The sequence below is a fragment of the Momordica charantia genome (assembly GCF_013281855.1).
Source record: "Momordica charantia cultivar OHB3-1 chromosome 1 unlocalized genomic scaffold, Mcharantia_2.0 BLBB01000001.1, whole genome shotgun sequence".
NCBI classification, from domain to species: Eukaryota; Viridiplantae; Streptophyta; class Magnoliopsida; order Cucurbitales; family Cucurbitaceae; genus Momordica; species Momordica charantia.
The window spans coordinates 17,882,761-17,893,377 of record NW_028275157.1 but is presented as its reverse complement, the minus strand read 5'-3'; the positions used below and the strand labels follow the sequence as shown (position 1 = coordinate 17,893,377).

The window sequence follows — 10,617 nt, the reverse complement described above, 5'->3', positions numbered from 1 at the left end:
TTGGAAATTTATAAGGGATTTAATTAAGAAATTAAATACTCCTATCTTACCCACCATTACTACAAATTTGATACCTCTTCATCTCTTAGCTGACACAATTTTAATGGTTCTTATACAATGGACTTGCTTATTCTTCAATAATATTTTTAGAAATCAAAATATAATGAAAAATACAAGCCCAGCTAATTTTATTTCGAAAGGGCAAGAAATTCCTGGTATAGTTTTAGATAAATAATAATAATAATAACAACAACTAAAAGTTGCAAGCATGGCAAAAAAAAAAAAAAGAAAAAAGATACAACAAATATATTGTATATCAATGATTGTAATTAATCAATATAAATAGTTTTTTCTTTTCCTAATAATAAGTCATTGTATTATTAGAAAAAAAGATGCCACTAGGGCTACATTGCATCTCAATTAGGTTCAAAAGCCAAGTAAGAAAATTAAAATCAAATTAAACCAATCAGAAATCGAATTCTTGAATTAATTCAGAAAATTCCAAAATTAATGGAACCAGAAATGGAAATCTCCAGTAGAAGGTGATGATACTGATTAGCAATAGAAAAACTAGAAGCAACCAAATAAGATTTGCTTATTGTTTCAATAATCATAGACTTCATCTTCAATTCATAGAACTCACTTTTCATTCATTCAATTGCCTCACTTGCCTTAAAGCTACATGTGGGGACACCCTTCAGGGCAAGGACGTTTATAAAAGATTTTTCTAATATCCCTCCAGAATAAAATATCTTTAAGATACTTCTTAGACAATTAATTCTTATCTAAACGAATTTATTTGTCTAAAAAGACATTTAAGAGAGATAAGATGACTCTCTCGATGATTAGTATTAATGTTCCCGAGTTTCATTCAAAATCAATAGACAATGAGATGAGTAACCCATATTTATTGTAAAGTTTTCTTTTTTATCTCTTCAATGTAGGATAATGTAAATAAGGGTTGGTTTGGTAACGTTTTTGTTTCTTCATTTTTAATTTAAAAAAAGAATTGTATAGCCCCAATATCCCGAATTCAAGTATAATTAGACAATATTTCTATTTGTGTTTTGGAACAAATTAGAAATGGTAACAAGAACTTTGTTTTCAAAATTTCTATACAAAATTTTGAGAATGTTCCTAAAAAATAAGAAATAAGAAACATAATTAGTTGAAAATATTTAGATTTATTTAGAAACCAGAACGTCACGAAACAAGCCCCAGCTAAAATACACAAATCTCCCGTCTGATATTGTGCATGTGGTGTGGTAGACTAGAGCAAGAGGACTGCATTGCAGCGGGGGCATGTGGGTGCTACAGGAAGCTGTTGCAGGCATTTTTTAGCAGCATTGTAGTTCCTGAAGTTGATCAACTCAAATTCTTGGTTATCAACAGAGATCACCTTTATGCATTCACTTGTGGCAGCAACATTCACGGCTTTTAGTTCATGAAATGAGATAATTACCTGCAGTTGATTTCAACACTACAATTAAACATATGCAGTACTTGTACATAATTATATATATAAAATGCAATTAGCTAGGTATCTTGAGGGTTAACTGGTTGAGAGAATTAAATTTATCTAATTCATTAGCTTAAACAACTTTGGAGTTAAAATTTAGGCGTACCTTGATATAGTGTTTGTTTTTGTTGCACGGATGATACAGCCTCTTGGTGCAGAATGCAAACTTGGCTGTAGATACATATACAAAACCCATTACAGCACCAGTTTCCCTTAACATATCACAACGAAACCAATTTTGAAGCTCTTCCCCAGCCACCATATCAAATGTCCGTTGGAAAATCTTCTTATACTGCCTTTCCCCCGTCTCCTTCATCCTCTTTACAATTCTTTCCCCAACACTTTTCTCCTCTGGATTTGTTTCCCCTGATTCTGCCAAAACTAGCTACACATTAACTATAATTACGCTCGGTTGGGTTTGGTTGATGATCGGAAAACAAGATATTAAATGAAAAACACGTTACATGTTGGATATCGGATATGTGTTTGGTAGCAGACTACATATTTATAAATTGAATTTCAATTTAGATAAATTGTGCAGGGTGTTTAATTATATATTTAAAAACTAGTAATATTACCTACTAAACATTTAGTTCAATGTAAAACAATATAATTTATTTATTTATTAACATATATGTTATAAATTTGGTAGAATATTGTTATTTTATAATATTATATAATTTATATTATATTATATTTTATATTTTTTTAATCTTAACGAAAAAAATGAGATCAACCTATAATATGAAATAGTATATTTATTAAAGTTTTTATAATTTCTTTAATGTAATTTTGTATTCTAAAATCTCAAATTCAAAATCTAAAAACATTGAAAATTGTTGTTTTTAAAATTTTCACTACCATTTTAAAAAATAAATCTTCCACACATATTCAGGTAATCTGAAAACAAGTTTTTAGATGAATATGAAAACAAGTTTTTAGATTTCATACCAAAGAGTCACTTAATTTTTTCAATAATTAACAACATTATCGGTGTAAAGGTGTGATTTGTGTTTGACATATTTTTAAATCGCAAGTGCTTAATTTTAATTATAGTACATAGGACTAAAAGGATTCTTTCGAAAATTGGTTAAAATTTTAGTAGGTTAACAGCACATACGATTTAGCATTTTCAATGGTCACAAAAATAATTTGAGAGAGTCTGAAAACATAAATAAATAAAAAAACACTTAAAATTATTCTAAGATGAAATGTCTAGTTTTAGTTGTCTAATTCCAAAAGTAAATTTGGTGATTTAAATTAAAAAAATAAAAATTGAGGATAAAACTGAAATTTCCAAAGACAATTTTTTTTTATTAAATCAAAGACAAAATTAAAACTAGATGATAAATATTTTGTATAATTTTAGTGGGTAGTGTTTTTCCCAGGCACTGATGAATCAAAAGTTTAGTAAATTTTTCTGTTAGCCAACCTTCCTGTGGGTCGCCCTTTGTGTATTCTAGAACCTTCCCCACCAGAGTCTCAGCAAGATTTGGACCTATTTTCCCTGGTTCAACAAATTAATTAATTTGGACCTAATAATTAATTTTCAATAAATATCATACAAACTAAGCACAGCCGAGAATTACGTTAAGAAGACAGTAAATAAAAGCAATACAAAAGACAAAGCTGGCCAAACCGATTTCAAATCTTCATTTAAAAGTATCTCGACTCAATTTCACATTATTGATTTGTTTAAAATACGAAGTGGGTTTCATAATATAACAGGCTATTTCTCCAATTTTCTATTTATAAAGAAGTAAAAATATCACCGACTTGAACTTGTATATAACTCAACTAAGGTAAGATAAATCGTAAGCCAAAATGTATTTGTTAGACGAATTTATGGGAGTTACCACTGATTCTCTTGTCGTGGCAAAACACTAATGGCAGCTTGGTATGTGTTGGTGCAGAGGCATGATGATTGGCGCAACTGTGGCGTCTATGTGTATTGTCCATCGCTTGTTGTTCCCGCAATCGCAAGTCCAAAAGCTCTGTGGCAGTTTTGAGTCGAGCATCCAAGTGGCGAAGCTTTGTGGTGTAAAATGGTGCCTTGAAATACTTGATCAGAATAGTATTCCCTTTAACACCCTCGCACTTGATAATCAGCTGCTTCCCTTGACCCAATAGTTTGCTCAAGTACTTTGTGTTTTTTGGGTCATCAAGGAAGTCACTGATCCCATCCAGCTGCTCCATCACTTTGCCTAAAACCCTCAACCTGAAACGGATGTCCTCAACAACACGTTTGAAATAAATGGCCCCTTCCACCAAACCGATTGCGCCTTTCAGCATCTCCCCTGCTACAGCACCCAAAGCCGCCCCGCCAACGATTTCAGCCATCCAACACACACAAAACTCTCATAAACCGATCGCGCCACAAAAATATCCCTTCTCCTTCTCCTTCTCGTCTCTTGTCTTTGGATCTATGGAGGAGTCCTTTTATTAACGCAATTAAAGGCAAATTCTAAAGGGGTGTGGTGTAACGGGTGGACTTGGTCAATCTCTGAGCTAGACCTTCTTTGTGGGAGGGTCCCAAAGGAATAAATATAGTGACAATAGACTTAGGTTATTTCGAGTGAGTTTTTGGAATAATTAATTACTTTCCGGCACCTTCAAGTTCTTCCAACGAAATTTCGTCATTTCATTCCTCATCTCAGTTATAGTGCAAATTTCATTTTCCTTCGTTGAAAAATTGTGAAGAAATGAGAAATAATACTTTTGAATATTAATATTGGAGAAAATAATAGTTTCAATATTATTAGAGATAATTAATGAAGACCCCATTTGTCCCAATTTGATTTTGATATGTTTCTTCAGTACATTTGACTTAAAACAATATTATTGATTCCGGATGCTAAAGCCAAAGACATATTCAATGTCTAAAGTATAAAAATTACCGATATATCATAGAAGAATTTATCTCTCTCCTGCATAAAAGTCCACACTTTCTAACAGAATTTATTAATTAAGAGCCCACCCAGACCGAAATTTCTTCAAGTTAAATCACGTTTAAACTTTGAACTACTTAATGAGTAATGGACTACAAAAAGTAAGGTGTAAACTAGTTACATTATTCTACTCTTAATTAACACTATCTCATTATCTCTCTTCATTTCATGTGAATTGAAACTTATGACATTTTAAAATTTATATATATATATATATATATATATATATTTTATTTTTATTTTTAAGAAAAAAAGAAATAGGATGGGATGAGACTTAACGTTTAAATTTTTAGTAAGTAAAGATAGAAATGTAAAAAGAGAAGTAACCTTTTTATTAAAAAACGTCTAAAAAACAACTATTCAGACTCATGAGCTTTGGCTCATCTTCCTCTTTTCTTCCCCCATTTTAAGGCTATTTTAGTCTTTTCCATGAGTGGACTTGGACTTAACTTTTCTTTTTTTTTTCTACCCTATTTGCAAATTTTGTTGTTATATTTGTAATGAATTGGACTTGTCTCGCTGTGGAAGCACCCCTATTTTAATATAACAAAAATATAGCAACTAAAAGATAAATGGTAAATATAACAAAAATTAGAGAACACACAAAGCGAGCATAGCTCAACGGTGATTGGCATAATCTCCAACCAAGAGGTTGTGAGTTTGATCCACCACCCCTAATTCTAAGCATTAAGTAGGGGAGACATCATTTCAGTATTATTACAAATAAAGACATTTTTATAATTATTGAGTTTTTTTTTTCTTTTATTGAACATAGAGTAGAGGTGTTTTTTAGTTCAAACGATTACAGTAATGGAAAATCGAACCATACCAATGACTCTTAAAAACGATAATACGTATCTTTATCTACTATATGCTCGACCCGATAGATTGGCAATAAAAAAAGTATGAGATTTAGTCCCTTCAATCTTCATCATGTTTTGACGTTGGATCCCACTGTTTTGGATCATCCACTCCTGAATACTAAACTTGTTTGCTTTCGCCAAATCCTCCATAAAATGTGAGCTGGGTCTTACCAAAATCTTCGCTAGTATTTGTATAAACAGAAAACAAAAGATGAGAAAGATGGGCCAAGAGAAAGCATATTTTTCTACTAATAGATTAAATGCACCAAATACAAGTATTTATAGACCTTTTAACTTTTAAGAGGAGAAGAGAAATGAGTGACTAATTCAAATATAGAAAGACTTGATTTCTTTACCCTTTTAACTTGTTCTTGCATTCATATCAATATCATTTTCACAATATTTCATTTTCTACCCCTAAACCACGTGACCAAGGAGGGCGACAATTTAATTTATTTTTTTTCTTTAAATGTTTTTGTTTTAGTTTTCTTATATTCAATAATTTTTCTACAAATATTTCATCAACATCATTATTTTATCAATACTTGATATTGATATTTAAGATATAAACTTTTGGACTTAATTATGCCACCTGTTTCGATGGTGCATATTTTTGTGATTTTTTTTTTCTTTTACAAAATTAAGATTGGATTTGCAAGCGATTTGATAAGGGTGTTCACAGGTTAATTTGGATTGGATTAGAGAGTTTATCTGGGGTTGGTCAAATAAGAGAATCGATAGACTAATCCAAGATCGATTCATCGGGTCGCTCCTATTTTTCACAATAGCTACAGATTGAGAGATCTGAAAATCTGAGCTTGCATGTTTAAGGTAAAGGAAGATGCATGGCTTTGTTTTATATTGGAATATTTGTAATAAAGAAAAGCGTAATTTTAGAATCAAACAGAGTGATGTGGCCTCTTACAATCTGACAGTTCCTTAAACCTTTATAAAAGGTAAAAGAAATTATCAAATTTTCTATATTTATTTCTTATTTATTAAAAATTTAACGATAATCCACTTTAATCAGTGAGAGTATTATTATTTAATTACGTGGGAATTTGGTCGTCGGTTGGATTGGTGCCATTGGGCGGAGACAAAGAACCAGAGCAGCAAACCGTGTGGGGAACTACTACCAACCAAAAATATGCTCATAACTCATTATTCACTCACCCCGACACGTCACATGTCTCTCAATCCACAAATTAATATTTCTCCCAAAATTTTAAATCAACAGCTAAATTATAGTTTTGGATTTTAGTTTTCATCTTTTAAAACTATATTTTATTTTTTCTATTTCGGCATAACAAACCAGGTTTACAAAGTCAAATTTAATGTCATATTATTATAAATTAACAAAATCCACAAAATTTTTAAAATTTTCATGACCGACCAAAGCTCAACAAAAGTGGGTGGTTTAATTTTCCATTTCTACATTTTTTTAGTACATTCTAGTCTCCATATTTATTGCAGTAAAAAAAAAAGTAATTTTCATAAGTTAATCTAGTGCTACATTATTTTATAACTCATTTTGAAGGGAAGTTCGAGAATAAATTGTCCAATTCTATCGAAAAAAGAAAAAAAAAGGTTCGAAAGCAAAGCATTTTTTCCACATATCTCGCATCACTGTCCATTCTGATTCATGCTTTTCATTTCATCCTCCAGAGAAGAAAATTAAAGACAACGAAAAAGAAAGAGAGAGGGTCAAAAAGGAAAGGAAATGAAGATTAAAGCCATAGCTAACAGCGTAATCAGGGGAAGGTTCTGGTCCAAAAAGAAAATAAAAAAAAAGAGAGAGGGAGAAGAAATAATTTCACTTTCGGGGTTCATTGTTCAATTGCTAATCGAACTCGCTTCCAGTTCAAGCGATTTGCTTTCTCAATCATGAGAAAACGCGTCAACGGCACCGAATACTCGACAAAGTGACAAACTTTACCACATACAATATTGCACCACTGTACAGTTCAATACATTGGATTGGTATTTTCTAAAACCCAATTTGGGTTAAAAAAATTAATATTATCACACCCACTAGTGCTAGAATCTCATAGAGAGGATTGTCGAAGGTGAAGAAGCCATGTCTCTATTTAAGCCCTTCACCCACTCCAGTTGTATTCAATCAGCTTCTAGCTGTTACCTACTAAAGTTAAAAGGGTATTGAAAATTAGCAACAAACACGAACACCCATCTCTTCAACCTATCTCAAAATCCCCTGCATTTTTTCAATCCCTAAGAATCTGATTTAAGGCATCTTTTCTTTGAACTCTGTCTTCTTGAATCTCACCCACATTCTGACTAGAGGGGTTTCTGATGTAGTGCCATTTTGCAGATTCAATGGAGAAACAGGGCAGGCTTCCACTGATTTTTGCAGCTCTCGCTTTTCTGACCCTTTCTTTGGTAAATGCTGATGACCCATATAGGTTTTACACTTGGACAGTTACATATGGGACTATTTCTCCTCTGGGTGTTCCTCAACAGGTTAGTTTACTGCTGTTCCGGCTTCAGATCTAGTGTTGCCAGATTGTTAATGGTGGTTTTGTTTGTTTAAATGCTTCCTGTGTTTGCTTTTTTGAAGGTAATCCTTATAAACGGTCAGTTCCCGGGCCCCAAATTGGAAGTTGTGACCAATGACAATATCATCCTTAATCTTATCAACAAGCTAGATGAGCCTTTCTTGCTTACTTGGTGAGTTCCTTGATTCCATTCCTTTTATAGCATTGTAATTTGAGTTCATAGTTACATTCTGATTTTCTGAGCAACTTGTCAAGCTATATCTGTTATTCTTTCAAACAGTTCAGTAACTTGCTTTGGGCTTCAGTTTTTGCAAGTGTTTGGTAGTGCTTTAAAGTTTGATGTTATATTCTGTAATGTTTGTTGTGTCTTAAGGAATGGGATCAAGCAAAGGAAGAACTCATGGCAAGATGGAGTTCTTGGGACCAACTGCCCCATTCCTCCAAACTCCAATTATACTTATGCCTTCCAAACCAAAGATCAGATTGGATCCTTTGCATACTTCCCTTCCACTCAGTTTCACAAAGCTGCTGGTGGGTTTGGAGCCCTGAATGTCTACCAGCGACCGAGAATTCCGATTCCGTATCCTATTCAAGATGGGGATTTTACTCTACTTATTGGTGATTGGTACAAGAACAGTCACAAGGTAATTTGAATCCTACCATTCTATGCAAGTTCATGTTAATGAAACCAATGAGAATTATAATACTATTGTTGTATAGTCAGTTGAAATGAGCGATTGTGTAGTTTTGAAGATTCGGACATGGTAGTATAATATCGAATGTCTTTGGATCAAATTATAAATTCTAGGATACAAGATCTAAATATGATTTAGTATTATTGACAGAGTTCTTTGAAATGTTAATGTTTATATTTAGGGATGTTAATGTCAGTTTCTTTCAATTTTCAGTCCCTGCAAGAATCTCTAGATGCAGGAAGATCTCTTCCCTTACCTGATGGTGTCCTTATAAATGGCCAAACTCATAGTACCTTCAGTGGTGATCAAGGTTATTTCGGAACACGTTTCTTTCGTTTCGGGAGTTTTACGCTTTCCATTTTTTCCTTTCAACTTTGCAAAGAAACCCAGCACTGACTCCTTCTGCAATTATTTCAGGTAAAACTTACATGTTCAGAATCTCAAATGTGGGATTGTCAACATCTCTTAACTTCAGGATTCAGGGACATAAACTGAAGTTGGTAGAGGTGGAAGGATCTCATACTCTCCAGAATTTATACGACTCTCTTGATGTACATGTCGGTCAATCCTTATCGGTTCTAGTCACCCTAGACCAGGTTCCAAAGGACTACTATATCGTTGCGTCGACACGATTTACAAAAATTGTTCTCACAGCAACAGCAGTGTTACACTATTCAAATTCCCACTCCCCTGTTTCTGGACCTCTGCCTGCTGGTCCTACCATTGAAGTAGACTGGTCAGTGAAGCAAGCCAGAACTTTCAGGTATATCGAAAAGATATTCCGAGATGAGATTTCGTTTTAATCCATATCGACAATGAGACTGATCTTTTTCCATTGTTCTTAATCCTTGATCTCTTGCAGGTGGAACTTAACAGCAAATGCAGCAAGGCCTAATCCTCAGGGTTCGTTCCACTATGGGAAGATAATCCCAACAAAGACGATCGTTTTGGCGACATCCGCTCCTTTAATTAATGGAAAGCAACGCTACGCTATTAACAGGGTCTCATTTGTTAATTCCGATACCCCTCTAAAGCTTGCTGATCACTTCAACATCCCTGGTGTTTTCTCTGTGGATTCCCTCCAGAGCCTTCCCTCTGATGGCCCTGCCTTCGTTGCTACTTCTGTACTGCCAACATCTCTCCACGATTTCGTCGAAATTGTCTTCCAGAACAACGAGAATACCATGCAGTCCTTTCACCTCGACGGTTACGATTTCTGGGTGGTTGGGTAAGTCAATTGTGGTGTAAGCTGTTTCCTGGCTTCTCCATTTTTTAATGTGCAAATCTTGATATCTTACCTCCACTGGCAAAACAAATAGGTACGGCTATGGACAGTGGACTCAAGCCAGCAGAAACTCCTACAACTTAGTCGACGCTCTTACGAGACACACCGCTCAGGTAACCAACTCTCTCGAGGTTGCTGTTTCTGTACACACGACACTACCATTATGCCGCAACAATTCCTGAATCAACTCCTACAATTTAGAAACTGTGTTGAGGTTCTTGTGTGGCTTGTTTTGGTGTTGCAGGTGTATCCTAATTCATGGACAACCATATTGGTGTCTTTGGACAACCAAGGAATGTGGAATTTGAGGTCTGCAATGTGGGAAAGACAGTATCTTGGCCAACAATTCTATCTCAGAGTCTGGACTCAAACTCAGAGCCTTGCCAATGAATATGGCATCCCTTCAAACGCCTTGTTATGCGGTAAGGCCGTGGGGCGACGTTGGTAAATCTCGCATCTCACTGTCTCTTATTTCTTAGTCATGAGAGTTTGACTACATAACATGGGAGGAAGGAGGGAGAGAATGTAGGGGCAAAGAAATAGAATGGATTTACCTTATTCTTTTGATGGGTTGGGAAATTTCACTTGTATTGTTGTTATTTTAAAGTGGCACAATCAAGTCAATGCTGTATCAAATTTCAATTTATAGCTTACAAGAATATGAAGCTATTTGTTCCAAGATCACCCTTTTCTTTTCCTTCTCTAGGAAATGCTTAAGAGGATCAAGTTTGGGTGTAGATAATGTTCCTTTTATAGATTGTTCATTTCACTATTGATTCATATTCAGAAAGTTA

General features: G+C 34.0%; 2 protein-coding genes across 6 annotated transcripts; one reads left to right on the top strand and one right to left on the bottom strand.

The window, feature by feature from the left end:
* Positions 1-1,164: 1,164 nt before the first annotated feature.
* LOC111005737 (uncharacterized) lies at positions 1,165-3,949 on the bottom strand. 4 transcript variants are annotated; one of them, XM_022277353.2, is made up of 4 exons: positions 3,376-3,949; positions 2,952-3,026; positions 1,626-1,900; positions 1,165-1,462 (listed from the first exon to the last, which is right to left on the bottom strand). In XM_022277353.2, exons 1-4 carry the CDS (start codon positions 3,857-3,859, stop codon positions 1,271-1,273), a joined length of 1,026 nt encoding a protein of 341 aa, XP_022133045.1. In that variant the 5' UTR covers positions 3,860-3,949; the 3' UTR covers positions 1,165-1,270. The 4 variants fall into 4 exon arrangements, with proteins under 4 accessions (XP_022133045.1, XP_022133046.1, XP_087975577.1 ...); XM_022277354.2 differs by having other exon boundaries at positions 1,626-1,891; XM_088119451.1 differs by having other exon boundaries at positions 1,626-1,885.
* Positions 3,950-7,362: 3,413 nt separating this feature from the next.
* SKS17 (SKU5 similar 17) lies at positions 7,363-10,507 on the top strand. 2 transcript variants are annotated; one of them, XM_022277472.2, is made up of 9 exons: positions 7,367-7,577; positions 7,660-7,808; positions 7,906-8,015; positions 8,217-8,487; positions 8,752-8,848; positions 8,956-9,301; positions 9,401-9,766; positions 9,858-9,936; positions 10,068-10,507. In XM_022277472.2, exons 2-9 carry the CDS (start codon positions 7,665-7,667, stop codon positions 10,269-10,271), a joined length of 1,617 nt encoding a protein of 538 aa, XP_022133164.1. In that variant the 5' UTR covers positions 7,367-7,577; positions 7,660-7,664; the 3' UTR covers positions 10,272-10,507. The 2 variants fall into 2 exon arrangements, with proteins under 2 accessions (XP_087975571.1, XP_022133164.1); XM_088119445.1 differs by lacking the exons at positions 9,858-9,936; positions 10,068-10,507 and having other exon boundaries at positions 7,363-7,577; positions 9,401-9,770.
* Positions 10,508-10,617: the final 110 nt, after the last annotated feature.

Bases quoted from the DNA above. Each gene is read 5' to 3' on its own strand.
- LOC111005737 (XM_022277353.2), bottom strand. From the start codon at position 3,859: ATGGCTGAAATCGTTGGCGGGGCGGCTTTGGGTGCTGTAGCAGGGGAG. The intron at 1,901-2,951 runs GTTGGCTAACAG...ATGTGTAGCTAG, and splicing joins AAAGGGCGACCCACAGGAAG to TTTTGGCAGAATCAGGGGAA. The intron at 1,463-1,625 runs GTACGCCTAAAT...AATCAACTGCAG, and splicing joins AAAACAAACACTATATCAAG to GTAATTATCTCATTTCATGA.
- SKS17 (XM_022277472.2), top strand. From the start codon at position 7,665: ATGGAGAAACAGGGCAGGCTTCCACTGATTTTTGCAGCTCTCGCTTTT. The intron at 8,016-8,216 runs GTGAGTTCCTTG...TTGTGTCTTAAG, and splicing joins GAGCCTTTCTTGCTTACTTG to GAATGGGATCAAGCAAAGGA. The intron at 8,849-8,955 runs GTTATTTCGGAA...CAATTATTTCAG, and splicing joins TACCTTCAGTGGTGATCAAG to GTAAAACTTACATGTTCAGA.